The 15,923-nt window shown below is 48.5% G+C and overlaps 2 protein-coding genes across 2 annotated transcripts; one reads left to right on the forward strand and one right to left on the reverse strand.

The window, feature by feature from the left end:
• Positions 1–733: 733 nt before the first annotated feature.
• Positions 734–2,824, forward strand: ETH_00000680 (uncharacterized protein; the record flags this gene model as incomplete). The annotated part of the gene is made up of 1 exon (XM_013378626.1): positions 734–2,824. One exon carries the CDS (start codon positions 734–736, stop codon positions 2,822–2,824), a length of 2,091 nt encoding a protein of 696 aa, XP_013234080.1.
• A 6,768-nt stretch (positions 2,825–9,592) lies between these two features.
• On the reverse strand, positions 9,593–10,381 carry ETH_00000685 (uncharacterized protein; the record flags this gene model as incomplete). The annotated part of the gene is made up of 1 exon (XM_013378627.1): positions 9,593–10,381. One exon carries the CDS (start codon positions 10,379–10,381, stop codon positions 9,593–9,595), a length of 789 nt encoding a protein of 262 aa, XP_013234081.1.
• Positions 10,382–15,923: the final 5,542 nt, after the last annotated feature.

The raw sequence follows: 15,923 nt of genomic DNA on the forward strand, positions 1-15,923 counted from the left end.
AAACGCCAGAAATGCTAGGAGACTCGCATCGAGAGAAACACGAACCAACCGACATACAGTAAGCACAAACAATGGAAAACAAGTAGCCCTAATATAGTCATTAAGGGATAACTGACGAGTAGTTAAGGGTTTTCTGCCCATCCACAGCCCTAGCAACAGTCGTGAGCAGCAAAGCAGTAATGCAGAATGGCAGAATATGAAGATGGATGAAAGGACAGGATGTAGTCGAACCTGGGGAAGTATCGGAGGGTGGAAGTTGTCATCTGGGGCACTAAAATGGAACCAGTACCAATGCTAAATGGACTAGAAAAGTACAAAAATAAAGAATTGCATAGATTGAAGCTTGTACTTTTGGGAAAAGTGAAGGATATCGAGGGTCTTTAAACACCGCAACTGCCCAGTTTAGGGCCATAGGTGACTCTGGGTGCACACCAAGGCAGCATGATGCCGAAACAGGAAGTTTTCTGTATATAAGACCTCTCGAGTCCTTAAATTTATTATGTTTTGTTGAATCAATTGTTGTGGTTATGGGTAATTGGACTAAATGGGGTTGAAATCGCTATGGAGTCCGCAAGGACTGTGCACTAGTGGAGGATGCGCTAATCGCTACAAGCAACGAGACTGACATTTAATTGTTCACTGAATTTCTCTTTTGTTCGAAACTGGTTCAGCAATATGCCTCGATTGCGCTGTTCCCTGTATTTGTGATATTCGAGCTGTGGTCCAACCTGCGATGTGGGGAAATTTGACCTTTCATGTGCTTTGGGCTAATTTTCTTCTGATCAACGGGCAACTCTTTAAATCTATTGGAACTTTCACTGTGCTCTTTGCCGACAACCCTTTGTTTTCTACTGCCTTATTTCTGAGCTACGACTATATTAACGAAGACTATGGCAAGACGGAGACTGTTGTGTTGCCCGTGTCGAACCAGGATGTATCGGAAACGACTGCAGAGTCCTGGCCAGAAGCAGACTCGACGGCAGCGAATACGGGACAAGCTTCGAAGGTGCCTAGTACTAGACCAAGGGCCGGTGTCGCTCGCACATGGACCACGGGGGAGAGTCTAATTGCTACCTTCGCATTCTTGTCGCTATGTCTGCTGGCCGCTCATAAAAAAAAGCGGCCTGCGCTGAAGGAACAAAAGCAGTGGACGCAGAAGGAGGGGCAGCCGTTCGGCACTCTAGAAGGTGGAAGTTCTTCCGCACAAGAGAGAGAAGGCACAAGCGAGTCACCCGTCAGCGCCCACAAGGCGAAAGAACAAAGCAGAGTAGAGATTGTGCGGGGTCTCCTGCCACTGGCAGTCCGTCTGGCCTTGGCATTGGACTCACAGGAGTCTCAGGTACTTCTAGATGGTGCACGCGAAAGTGTGAAGAAGGCAGAAGCAGCTGGAGCATCGGCAACCAAAGAGGCAGGGCGCGAGATGCATCTTGATAACGCTGTACAGGCCTTACGCCGTCTGCATCAAATGTCCCTTCAGCAGGCACAAGCGCTCGCAAAGGCCGGCTCAAAAGTCCCCAATTTTAGTTTACTAGATCAGGACGAATCGGGTGGAGTGATGACGGCTCTGCTAAGTGATATTATCGAAGGGGAGGCAGTTTTTCCCTTTGTGGTTTATTTGCGTTCTCTCCAGCAAAGTGCAATTAACGTGTGCCAAAAGTTTGATGTTGCACATAAGAGGCTTCTGATGTCGGCGCGATTTGCAAACGAGGCAGACGGAGAGCTTTTATTGTCTGCTGCAGCTGAGCTTGAATGGTTGCGTTCTATGGGTGACAGAAAAGCCCACATACTTCAGAGAGCAAGGAAAGTGGAGGAGACTGCAATGAGCGGCATACGCATACGCCTCTTGAGTACGGTTGAAGAGTGGATGAGGACTCTCCATTTGACATGCACTGTCCTAAACGTCTACGTTGGGTTGGTACCAGACACAGTAGAGGCCTCTCCAGAGGAAGGTGGTGCATCTGCTTACAACAACAGTGAAAGTATTCAACTTCTCATGAAGAAATTGGAATGTGCAAGAGAACTTATGGGAAGCATAGATAGAGAAAAACAAGCTGTGGAGGCAAGCACCTCAGTGGAGAGCGCCGATGCTTCGTTTGGGCGTGTCGAAAAGCTACACGAAAAGACGCTGGACTTGCTGGAAGATTGCTGGGAGCTAACGAAGATCATGTCTCCTCCTCGTACCGAGCTGAACTCCGAAGACCTTGCATTACTGACAAAAGCAACTACAGAGACCAGCGCTTTCGCCGAAATACAAATTAGTTCAACTAGAGCCAACCTGTCTACTGTTAGGGGAAGGTGCAGCTCTAGTCTGAATAGCAGAGGCGGGGAACTAACAGTTGCCAGGCAGCTTAACCCTCCGTTGAAGGAGCAACTACTTGACGATGCAGTGGCCATCGAGGAATCGGTTGCAGTGCACTACGAGGCAACTCAGAACGCTGTCAAAGAACTCCGAAGCAAGAACTGTTTGGCGGATGCTACAGTAGTGCTTGATGAAATGGAGGAGAGTTTAGCTAACCTCGTGAAGTACAATGAAAGATCAATGACGCTGGTGCTGCAGAGCAATCTGCAAGTATTTCTCGAGGATGAAGTCGAAAGCAGTTTCAGAGCTGCCGAGCACGTTTTCTCGAGCGGCGTGACTTTTCCAGGTCCAAAGATTGCTGATTTACACAAGCTCCGATCCCTTTTAAATGAAGCCAGGAAGGAGGCGGGGAGCGCTAGCACATTTGCAGAGGCTGTACAGACAGCGGCGAAGGTGCGAAGCCACGCCGGAGCAATAGACGATATGCTGAAAAACCACCAGAGAAGCTTACTCAAGCTTCATTGAAGCTTTCTTGGTGTCATCAGCATTTTAAGGAGTCTGTAATCCTTCAGGGGCAAGTGGACATGCATGATGGTTGTTGGAAAGTGGAACCACCCGCTTAAGGCGAAACCCACAGCAGACGCACAGCATTGCCAACAACCAGGCTCCAGGCTTCATGCCCTGGATGTAATGCACTTTTTCAACACCATGCGGGTGTGTGCACTTGCGAGTATGTTTCTGTCTATCGCTTCCTTGTTCCTGTGCTGACAACTCGATAGCATGCCTTCACACTTGCGGAATTTGTGGCTGCTGCCAGTTGGATGAGTGCGAGTTTGTCCCGTTTATGTAGTGCGCTTATTCGTAATGGACAACTTCTACATGCGAGCTGCCAGTAGCTAAGGTAAGAATGCTGTTTTTATACTTAGTTTACCTGGAACCTTGCATTTCGCACACTTGCAGATTACCCTTTCGGACTGGATATGTCCCTTGCATTCGTTTTTTTGTCAGTCCGTGTGGTCGTTGGTCAACAAGCACATGCGGGTGATGTGGCAGCACATTATTGATCGATTTCATGATGAGTAGACTTGTTGCCGCATAACCTTTTTGTTGAAAACTGTGGCGTGCAGCATGCAATGAAGACGAAATCTGCGCGTTGCTGCCTCAGGTATATTTTGTGGATCAAAGCTCTCGAGCCTTTGCGCTTCGTCTGCGTTTGCGCCTAGAGCCATTCACGACGTAAGCTGCATCAGCTCGCAGGGATATTGTCGGATAAGTAGAAGTCATAATGAATAGGCTGATAGTGTTTTCATTTTCTTTGGGTTGTCGATGATTTACGTGGAACGCGAAACAGATATTACGAGAATGCAGTCTGTGACTCTTCCCTGGTGTGCGTACGCTCTGGGGTACCTCTTCAGTGGTGGGTTGCTGCGCAGGGATGCAGCTTCCCAAAAAAATATTGCAGTTTTGGTGTTTGCTTTTTTTATGCACTTCTGGACAACTAAGTACGCAAATTAAAAAAAAGCATTACAGAACTGGCAGCTGGCAAGGTTTCACGACCCTAAACTCAGCCTCAGGAAATTCTGGTTAACTCAAAAACACGAAACGCTGGCTCCAGTTATCCTATAGAACAGATCAACCTCATCAAAAGGCACGTACTTTGAGAATATCGAGGAGAAAAGCGAGAGACATCCTCGAGGCAGCAAAATAAGTAGAACAGCATTCGACGCATCACGCTATAAGTGCAGTTTTTGCAAAATACATGAATCCTAGCAAATTTTGTGGTAAGATTTAGGCTTTGAGCAATTGGAGACAAATTTGCTTGCAGGCGTGCCTTTTAATTTTACACAGCAACTATGCAAAGGGACGCCTGACTATGTGAGTGGCTATGGACCATGTTTCTCGCTAGGCTTTGTTACTCGCATGGGACCTTTCCCTTCGACGAAAGGTGCCGTGAGCAGCATGAAAGCACTGGCTCCTCATAGTGCAAAATGCCTCGAAGAAAAAGAAGTTGCTGGCAGGTAACTATGTTCTAGAACTTGGCAAGAGAGGATGTACTAGTTTACCTTTTCGTGTTTCACAGTGGCGTGCACTTCTGCAACGGTGTGATGTGTAGTATCTTGTGCCTTCAACAACCAAGCAGTCTGCTTTTCGGGATCTGAATATTTCGTTCTTCACCTCTCTCCCCCTTTATTCCAGCTACGCAGAAGCGTGCAGATGGTTATAGTATGAGCATTGTGAATTGCCTCCTACAGTTAGAACTTCTGAGAGGTGCAGATGCTAGGGAAGCTGCAAACCTTCACGCCATCTATTGCGTGCAAATGTGTGTGCATAATTGCGCTTTAAATGGGCTGAGCCCGAAGCACCTTCCTCATCTACCGCTTTGTCGTGAAAACTTCATAAGGTTACATGGCTACATCAGGTGGTGCCATCAAATACTGCAATAAAGAAACAATAAAAGACACCACGAAGCCACACAAGCTTAAAGGTCAACAGCAGCTTCCATCAGCTCGGCGGAATGCCAGCAAAACAGTAAATATTTTATCTGATCTGGAATATCATTTGAAAAACCCTGCTGTGGAGGAAGGGCCCGTACAGCACGCGCAGTATTTGCCACGCGCAATAGAGGGTTTGCCTGAAGCACGACTGAGTCTCCTTTAGCACTACAAAACTTCCACAGCGGCACTTTTCAGCATGTAGCCCACTGATATCCTATCTCAAACATTCTGTGTGGCAGCTGCCATAATGGTGCCACCATTTGTAGAAGACACAGGCGCATATGCGTATAGATCGCATCGTCTGGGGCACTGGGCTTGAAGGATGATGAGCATGCATCTCAAGATTCGGTGGCATTTTGTCTATGCCGCGATAGAATACTCCGGGCTTAAAATCCACGACGTATGGCGCTTCAAACGTTTCCAAATGTGAGTGTGCACTTAGCAGGACAGACGCTTTGTTCCCCCCAGAGCTGTGTCACGCGCACCTCGTCATGGATCCAGCACTCTGTAGTGCATTCTCCCTTATTTTCTGAGCACATTGAAAATTAAGGGCCTTGGTAACGTTGCGCACGCCATCAGAGAACGCCTGATACAAGAATGCTCTGAAATTTTGAGCTTGTCTGGCACTTCACGAGAAACCACCGACTTGCATAGATTCTCATGAGCAGCCTGTTTTACATTACCTTTCCAAGAGGTGGAGCTGGCATAAGGATGAGCAAACACGAAAGTCTATTTGTCCTGTTGTAACGGGACGTCGGGTCCACATATGCTGCTATTTGTAATACGCTCAGTCCGAACATACAGATCACCTGTCAGACCCAAAAGGAGTCGTTTTCATAATTCATGGGTAGGAATAGTGGGAAGCCGAGATTTCAACTCACCGACAAGGGCCTCTTGATTACAGAAAAACTTCGTCAGTAGTATGCCAGTAGTACGTCACAGGTTTTCCGCAGAGACAGTTTCTGTTATCAAACATGAGAGTGCCCGAGCCACAGCAAGAATCTTCTGCACGGGGAAAGGCGGATGTGAACGACGTCGTGAAGATGAAAATGCAAGTGAAACGGAAAACGTTTGTAAGTAGGCCTCTCTGTTCATATCTATCTGCGTGGAACCGACAGGCCACACTGTGCCATACGCAAAAGCGGACAGAACGCTCAATGTTGTTTTTTACTCCTATGATGGGAAAGCTTAAATAGAGAGCCACTGTGGCCCGTGTTTAGTTTCTGTACGTAGTAGTTGGCGTAGAGTGAACCCACCAGCTGCCTGCGTCAACTTTGCAGTGAAGTCGAAAGTAATGAGCGGCAGACGTCAACGTTATGAAAAGACATCGAAAAGGCTACGATGTGCCATGTTGAAACCTTACGAAAAAGGCGAGCTTAACAGAAAGAGGGAGCTGGCAAACAGGAATGAGAAGACAATAGTAGGACAAAAAGATAAGCACATCATCAGTGTCCATTGTGCTAACGCTTTTCTGGCCTGCAACGCGTAAAACAGCCTTTAAAGAAATAACACGGAAAACCTCTGACCCATAGCATCCGTGCATGAGGTGTCTACTGGTATCAGGGAAACAGGTTAGCCCGGCTGCAGCAACAAAAAATGTGACGAGGATTCCATGAAGTCTGCGTCTCTACACCATTAAATTGAGCGCGGTATGAAGTTAACGAATGCGCAAGGCTGCTGGCTAGAACACCATCGCGAGTCAATCGCTCACAGTGTTGTACCATTGTTTCGTGGACCTGGGCTTATCCTGCATAGAAAGTCAACGCAGCCCCACGGCGGCTACATATTCTAGTCACTCTACACTTGAGCGTGGCGAAAATCGATAAAGTACCTTTATCCTTGCGTAAGAGTCTCCGTCAGTCTAGGAATATGATATTATTCATAGCGTAGGTGCCACTTTGCGTAATCACTGCGGCATCTGGTGCTTTCTTGAAAGGTGTTGTGTGTCGAACTGCTGCGAAAGGGACAAAATCTGTTTCTTTCACCGCGGTTCGACACAGAGGGCCTATCGGGAAAACATCTAATGCCACTGTGATAAAGCAGAGTAGCCGCAGTGAAGGAAACATCAAAATTTTGTTGCAGCACTTCAGTAGAGAAACATCGAAATTTCATCCAAACCGGAGTGTTGCTAACGCAGGTGACTCCAGGCCGCGTTGTTGATCAGTTTCGTGCTAAACTCAGTCTCCAGATGTGGCAGCTTCAACAATATACTATCCAACACCAGCAATGAATACGCTGTTCAGTTTTACTGAAGGCGCCCTGCAGCTATCTCCGCTTGAAGTTCATTGGCTGCCAAACGGAGTCCCTCCAGCTTTCTGAGCTTTCCGTACAAGCTGCTGCATGAAAACCGTGCTCCTCAATCCTTCACAAGTTGTGCTGTGCTTCTTTCATTAGGCGGATGTGCACCACACTGCTACGGTGGCAGGTCCGGCCAGAAGTTATAGGGAAAAGACAAAGTCCTTAGATGCTCTTCATTTGTACCCGCACAGTGCCTCCTGCGCGCCAAACTCCTATGGGGCGTCATTGGCTTCCGTACGTGCGTATCACTATCTACGCGTGCTCCGGACGGTCAGCGGCATGCTCTAGATCAGACAGCTACTGCTCACGGCCAACTCCTAGCTTGGCGAGTTACAGCAATATGTGTAATTAGTCTTCATTTCCCCAGCCTATATCTCTAGTTACTCTGCCCTTCTGTTGACCTGAAGCATGGTCCCTACAGAAAGTTCGCAGTGCAACGAAAAACTGATGCACAATTGGAATTGTTGCTCGGAAACTCGGCATCTCCTAGTTAAATCATTCCTGTGCATCGCAGGTGCCACCATTTCTACCCAGTTTTTCCGCTGACCAAATACCTTCCGCTCTGGGCTTCAATTTCCCACGTAAATACTTCTGCTGAGGAGCAAGAGAATCATGAGGAGGAGCTCAGGGCCTTCTGTCAGCAGGTCACTGAATTGAAGGAGGAGCTAAACGAGCAACGCTGCAAGAGGAAAAATTCCGACTCGTCTTCTGTGGATGATGTCGAGAAACAGTAACTTTAGAAAGAAATCGACAACTATCATCGAGAACGGCTTCATCTACAGTTGCTCGTTGCCAAGCATGCGGCAGCGAAAGTCCACGCCGAAGAAGTGCAAGCGAGATAGCAAAACGAACTAACTGCGAATAAGGAGAGAATAAAGGATCTTGAGCACCAGCTATCGCTGGTTGACCAACAGCTAGTCGGCATCCTCATGGATGCCAGAGGTCAGTTATCTTCAATTGCCCTACTCTTCAAATTCTCCCCGTGTTGCGTCCAGTACAATATAAACTCCAGTAGAGCTTCACCCTCTACTGGACACAGCACGGGAAGCTGCCTTCCGCTACATTTTCTTCCCTGACCGCAAAACGCTGGAAAGAGCTTGCTCAGTGCTAGAGCAGCTAAACAAACACTGACAACTAATGAAGCTTCACCAACGGGGAAACCAACAAGAAATGCACAGATAAACTGGACCAAGGATCTCAACTACGTCATCAGCCATTGACTGTGAATAACGCGCGGCTCGGATAACGAATTGAGTCAGTCTCACAGCAAACCGCCAACTGATTCCTTCACAATGTGAACTGTCACATAAGTCCTACCACACTAGGCTCTGACATCCCCTGATGATGTCCGTTTGCAAATATATAACACTGCCTAATGATGCACATACACAGATCCTAATCAATTCCCAACAAGGGCATGATGCAGCCTTCATTATGAAGCGTCTGGCTACGTTCTTCCAAAGGCGATCTTCACTTATGTTGCTGCGTTCGTTCTTCTAAGAGAGCTCTATTCGCTTGGAACTCTGCTAAGAATTTCAATAAGTACCAGTGTACACGTATCAGCACACTGGCATCAATACTGTCCCGAACGGCAACGGCACCGTATGAATCTGACTGTGCGCATACGCAACTGCAACTGCGCGTTTAGTTACAATCTGTTCCTGTTTTCTGCTCCCTTCAAATTGCATTTCAGCGAGGTGCAAAATAAGTCTCCTCACTACACCTCGCGTGAGCTGGACAATGCGGCCAAAGCTGCAGAATCATCCCAACATATCTACAAAAGGCACAAATGCACTGCTCTGCGCACATGTCCACTCTCTATGCCCTCCTGCTAGCTTGGTTCTTCGCACAGTCGCGCACTCTGCATACATTCTATCCCAACATGGGCAACTGCGTTGTAAAGCAGACTTTGCCAAAAAATACTTAAGCGCCAGGAGTCGCCTATCAGTTAGTAGTTCATATCTCCTCCGTTTGTCTGTATTGAATCCTATCTCGTTGCTCGTCGGTCTATGCGCGCGAAAATTTAAGGCACATTTAAATGCATTCTCGCGCCCACCGAAACGAGGAGCTGCGAATTTCTCGACACGCACACAAACCACCTTGTAATGAGCAAACTCTGTTGCAAAGCCTGCGGTATCAACTGGGATGAGCCTGAGTGCTTCACCAGTGTACATCACTAATTTTTTCGAATTCTCCAACACTCATTCAACGTTAACACTTATTTCCACAATAGGAAGTCGAAAGACGTAAATAATACGAAAGTTGACATAGCTCCGTAGATACAGTTCATGTGAATAACGTGTGGATTGTGCCACCGACGCGCAGGCCTCAACATACCAAAAGCGCATCGCATAAATCCTCCAACGACCGGCAATCCTGTAACTTCCAGCTGCACATACATCTATTATCATAAGTGCATGAAACTGCTCATTGTTCGCCTTCACTGACACAGGTGGAGGGTGGAAATGCAGAAACAAGTCTACAGCGGCTGCCAGTTTGATCATCTCAACGCATCTACTTCCGTCCTCCTTGAAGTTCCCAACTCGGATGCCGTTGTTGCCGATCGGAACGTGTAGAGTTCTTCATGTGGTTGCGGTAAAAGGCTACCCCCTTTCTGAGCACTTCGGCCACCTGCTGCTTTGTTGGTTCGGCCAGGCTTCGCCCCGTCTCCTGCCGCTTCTTCCACATGGGCAGCAGTGTCCGATGCCGCTAACATACCCCTGGAGGCAGTTCTTGTATCTCCGCCATTTTCGATATTCCTGTTATCGGCAGCGTGCAAGGAGGCAGCGTCGGCAGAATGATAATCAGAGTGATGATCAGCCAAGTTTTTCGTCGTCTTAGTTCGAGGCCCATCTGCAACTCTCCTTACACCCTTCTCCAATTCGGCTCTGCGTCGTCTAGCCAGCTCCCTGACCAAACTAAAATGCTGTTCCCTTGTGCCTCTGCGTAGAAAGCAGCGGACAAGCTCGTTGGTTCCAGCAGGGGCCTTCGTGATGCAGCCATTCAGAAGTATGCAGGACCTAAGGGTATCCTCTCCTACGTTCTCCTTCACTCCTAATGCCTCGCAAACCTCTTTGCGAACTTCGTCGCTCATGCGAATCTCAGTATTTCGAAGATCCAGCGAGCACTTTCTAAGCGAGAGCAGCTCCCTTAACTCCTCCTTCGAGTTCACATTTGGCACAGTGAATTCCCCCCTAACTTCCAAGAGCAGAGATCCACCTCCAATCACTGAGGGAGCTTTAAAGTCCTGTGTGTCAATTTTGTTCCCCTGCTGCGGCGTTTCTGACATTGTAAACAATCACAAGCTGCGTTTTCCTGTAAATGTGGCAAATGGGAGGCAAGAAGTCGGAAGCGTGCATTAATATTCCGACCTAACTCATAGAAAGGCGCAAAATTGCAGGTATGCGCCTTAACTCAATGAGCTCACTAGGAAAGGACACCTGTAATGCGGGCAGAATGAAGCAGCGTGACTTGGAGGCAGGTACCAGCTCCCTAACCGTGGAACAATGGCATATGAAAACGAATTCGTGATGGATTCATTGTACATATAAAAAACTTACGAAGCTGAAACTGGAAACGCTTTGCTTCCACATGAAGAGATTGATACGATTTCTGCTGATGCTTTTTGGAGCTGCCTCTCTCGATGCAGGGCCAGTGTTGAAAACAGAGTCTGTCTAATTACTATTTTTCTCGACAAAATATCCGTGCTTGTCCAGTTATTTTAGTTTGAACTATAAATAATATTAACTAATTCGAAAAGGGATATTTTTTTAGTATGCCAAGAACAGCGAATGTGTAGTAGGCGCTTGTGTGCAACAGTCTGTGCAGTACCTGGATTATGTCAGCTATGGCAGCTGCGTGCCTAACACTTCACTTTCGGCAACGAAGTGTAAGACTGCATTGGATATAGTTCACCTGACGGTGCCTACGTCTGGTCGTGTAATGCCGCCACATCCGGGAAAACGTTTGTTAATACAATATGTTGTGATCTGTGGAGCTCGGAAGAGCTTCAACTAGAGCTACAAGCTCTGACGTGCTCCTGAGTGTTACCAATAATTTTCCTGTGAAGGCGAAGTACCTGAATGTGATGGACTCAAAATTAATGAGATAAGTGGGACAGGTTTTCTCTGAAACTCACTGTGGGGTTCGACCTAGCGTGGCACTTGGATGAATGTTTCTTCCTGCAGTGCGGATGTCGTACACGAACTTGTAACCTTATGGTTTCTGACTGCGAGATGCTCGTTCATTGATCGACTGTACTAGGAAGCCAGCGTTAGGCGCTCAGCTCCTCTCTGTAGCTTCTAAGGCAAGAAGCTACAGAGAGGAGCTGAGCGCCTACACAGAAATGGGCTCTTCTCGATATCTGTTGAAACATCACTCTATGTTACGGCCTCGCTCATTTTCTTTCTGGAATACATCCGTATCGTCGTTCAGTGTTTCATTCTTTTGTTGTGCATGTGGTGCTGTGTATTATACATATATTTATGTGACATGATGGCTGCTTAGGCTTCTAGAGTATACACAACCGTAAAACAGAATATGAAATGAGAGAAGGCAGAGCAGCTTTTACTTGGAAAAAGAACAAGCTAGTTCCAGCATTGACGGTGTCCTACGGTGAAAATGTAGTGGAGCGATTAAATGAATCTCATGCTACTCGTACGATGTAGCGTGAGAAGGAGAGTTGCGTATTCCATTACGCTGAGAGTGTCTACTGCAGATGCTCACCAGGTCAGCCAGCCCTTCGCATGATGAGCACATTTTTACACAGGGCTCGCTATTATGCTTAAGACACCTGACAAAAGCAAGCTTTAAGCGCTCTGCTTGGATAAAGCGTTGTCCCTCATAACATCTTTTCATAGAGGGCGCCTGGCGAATAGTAACCCACAAAACAGACAAAAAATCCGGAGAGTCTTTACTTTCATGTGGTCTAGACGAAACTTCGAGCATCTTAGCTACTACAGCCTACTTCAGGCGCTTCTACTCCATGTTTCATTAGTCCGGCTGACTGGAGTAGTTAATTAGCCTGCACTCGCAACAGGGCCCCAGAACGGTGACCTTGCGTGTCGCGTGTTGGCAGGACCGTGTTGCCGCGATATTACATTAAGCGCCCCTAAATATTTATGATGCGATTCAGAGAAAGGTAGTGCTGGCCTCGAAAGAGCGGCTTCACAGCCTTTTTGCTACTGTGTTGAGGGTTTTCTGCTTGAGGAGTAGTTTTGTTTTCTTTACAAATTGGAGCTCTTGAATTGAATGCTGTACTAAAACCTTTTCGCGGCCGTCTCCACAGCAGTAGTATTCTCCCTCAAAACTTCTCCTCAAGCATCATCATGTGCGGAACAGAGCTGCTTTGGGCATCCTTGAAGAGCCTGATAGTCTAGAGTTTTGTACTTGCTCTTGGAGAATTGTGCACCGCAACAAGATAAAGCGCAATTCAAAGAATGGCTCCGCTTTAATCTTTTCCCGTGATCAGTTCTTTTTTTGGTTGGTGTTTTACGAATTTTGCCTGCTTATCTTTCCAGAGCTTCGCTAAATAACGCTTGCACTAACTGGAGAGCCTGGGTGAGTGATCGAACCCACAGCTGCCACTACGTGTACAACTAAATGCTTCTCTGCGAAAAGCATCCCAACAGAACGCGAGAACATTTCTTAAATCCACACAGTTAGTCTCCAGTCATGTCGCTAACCGCTTTTTCCATGAAGAGGAGACTACACATAGCGTTAGCTCTAACCCCCTAACGTAGTGCACAGGCACTACAATAGGGCTTGCTGGTGACCTATAGAAGATAGCTAGCTAGCAACCTACAAGGGGTCGCAACACTGGAGGAGGACGGGACCCTCTTACTAGGATCAAAGTAGTGCAATTTGTCTGCGAATTGACATGCATACACTACAGGTGCCTTGAAAAACCTGGAGATTGGGGCTGGCAATAGTGCCGGCACCTCTCCACCTGTATTCTGCACTTTCTTTAGCGACTACGTTGCTGCACAACCCTGAACTCTGCTGACCAATGAAATCTTCTCTACTACTGACACATCTGTAGCGTAACATCACCTAATTTACTGAAAAGTTCGTATTGTTTCAAGTTCTCAAACCCATATTTCTCATATCTGACGTTTCTTATCGTTCTTGCTTTTCTGGTCTGGTGAGGTTGTGATGCGCACCGATACCGACGTTGCCGGCAGCCCCAATCTTAGAGCATTCGCAGGCATTTCTAGTTTATACATTAATTTGTTAATACATTACATTTCGATTTCACTGGTAAGAGGTTACGGCGCTCAATCCGCGTCTCAACCTCTTAGCCGCCTATAGTTCATCAGTTAACTATCCTCTATAGGTCACCAGCAAGCCCCATTGTAGTGCCTGCGCACTACTCCTCTAGTGCACAGCGCCTACTGCTGCGACTACGCTGCTACCTGCTCCCTCGAGCGGGGCCTATGATCGGCACCTAACGTTGGCCCATTTCCTTGAAACAGTAGCCTATATATAACGAAATACGGTTATTCTTAAGTTTCCAAAATCTGTTATCGTCCAAGCCGCCTCACTCGGGGTGCTCGCCTCCTAGGCCCTGTGGGGAGGAGGCCTGGACTGGTGCCGGCGCTATCGCCAGCCCCAGTCTCCACGCATTTTCAGGCACCTCCAGTGTATGCATGTCAATTCGCAGACAAATTGCCTTACTTTGATGCTAGGAAGAGGGTCCCGTCCTCCTCCAATGCGACCCCTTGTAGGTCGCTAGCTAGCTATCTTCTATAGGTCACCAGCAAGCCCTATTGCAGTGCCTGTGCACCACAACTTCCCTCCTTGCCGGACTGAAGAGATCTACCCAAAACATATTATTTTTGCCTTTTCAATCTCTACGTTCTTCTAAAGCTAACGCTGTGAGAGCACGCGGTGCGCAGCGCTCCCTCCCCCCTCCTCATTGAAGGGTGCCCGTCCTGCAGGCGGCGGAATATGGCGGACCCAAACCTCTACGCCTCGGAAGGACCAATGTTGTTTCGAGCCTGAAGACGTCTTCGTTGGCGGCGGCGCCAAGCGCGAAGCAAAGCAGGGCCGCCTGTAGGGTGGTGAGCGGGCTCCCATGTGGCTTGATCTTCAGGGGTCCCGCGCCGCTTCACGAGGTACTGGGCTGCATCTCCCGAGCCGAGTCGGTCCATAATATAGTCGGCTTCGTATTCCTCTATGGGATTGCCTCCTGCATCGCGGATAGGAGGCCAGGCGGCGTCGGCTTCCGGGAGAGCCAAAGCGGGAGGGCGGGGGCGGTGGGGAACTAGCTGCGAAACGTGGAAAACGTTGTGGCATTCATAGGTGGGAGGCCGAGCGAGACAGTAAGCGACAGTTCCTATGCGTTTGATGACTTCAGAGGGTCTGCGCTAACGGAGCTCGGACTTAGGGCAGCTGTTGAAAGGCGGTAGGTGTTTGCTGCTGAGCCAGACCCTGTCTCCCAGTGCATACTCCACTGTTCGGCGCTTTTTGTCTGCGTAGTACTTCTGCTGCCATTTTGCCTTCAGGATGTGACTCTGTGCTCCGTCGCAGAGCTGCCGAAAAAGCTTAGTCATCGCAGGAGTGAGCGTAGGAGCTAACGCGCCTACGATATCAAGGTTCGCAGCAGTCAACGGGTTCTCGCCAGTCATGACCTCGAAGGGAGAGAGCTCAGTGGATGAATGACTTGTTGTGTTGTAAGCAAGTTCCAAGGTAGGAAGTAAACGCTCCCACTCGCGTTCGTCAGATATGATATAGGTACGAAGCAACTGCTTCAGTGTGCGGTTAACCCGTTCAGTTTGGCCGTCGCTTTGGGGATGGTAGGACGAGGACATGTACCGTTTGATGTTAAAGCGGCGACAGAGTTGGTTCCAGAGATCCGACTGGAAAGGGGGGTCGCGGTCCGATATGAGCACCTCTGGAAAACTGTGATAGCGGATAAGACGGTCTGCTAGAAGCTCCACGGTGTCTGCTGCTGTGAATGACTTCTTTGCAGGAACGGAATGAGCCATCTTGCTGAGGGAGTCGACCATGACAAGAATCGAGTCGTGCCCTGTCGTTGTAAGGGGAATATCTGTGATATATTAAAGACTCACATGCGCCCACCGATGAGAAGGGATGAGCAACTGTTGAAGGCCTGCAGACTTCTGGTTAAGGGACTTTGGCGCTCGACAGTGAGTCCATGACTCAACATAAGCAGTAGTGTAGGCGCGCATTCCTGGCCAGTAGTAGTGCTTGCTGAGAGCCGTAAACGTCCTTTTCTGGCCTCGATGGCCGGCTGTGACATAGTCGTAATGTGAGTGCAGCGCTTGAGTAAGGAACGCAGGGAATTGTGGGACGCAGATGCGCCATAGTGCATGAACGCGGATGTGCAGGTAAGGCTGCACGTAGCGAAAGGTGAATCGGCGATTACGAAACTCTATTTGCAGAGCTTTTCCTGGTTGGTTTGCTGCGGCTCTGTAGGGAAGGCGAAAAACGGGACACTTCGAGTAAGCTTGCGGCCATTGTCGCACATCAGGAGGATCAGTTGATGTCTTCGTCGTGAGTGTAGGATGTTCCGCCTCTGGATTGGGTTCCGGCGGCGGAGGTGAAAGTGCGGACGGCAGGCTGCATCGTCTGGGTCGTCGCGAACGAATTCCGGCGAGCTCCCTGTAGTTGGCAGGCCGACCACGAGAGCGGGGACCCGCGCTCGCTTGTGCTATTGCGAGCATCAGTGGTGTCGATGGCACGTCGTGCGAGCAGGTGTTAGAAAGACCAGGACGGCGAGACAAGGCATCAGCAACTTGATTGCGCGCTCCTTGAACATAAGTGATGTGCAAATCCGGGAACTCCGCAGAAAAAGTCTAGCCACCGGG

The sequence above is a fragment of the Eimeria tenella genome, genomic scaffold (assembly GCF_000499545.2).
Source record: "Eimeria tenella Houghton genomic scaffold, Eth_scaff91, whole genome shotgun sequence".
In the NCBI taxonomy this organism is placed as follows: Eukaryota; Apicomplexa; class Conoidasida; order Eucoccidiorida; family Eimeriidae; genus Eimeria; species Eimeria tenella.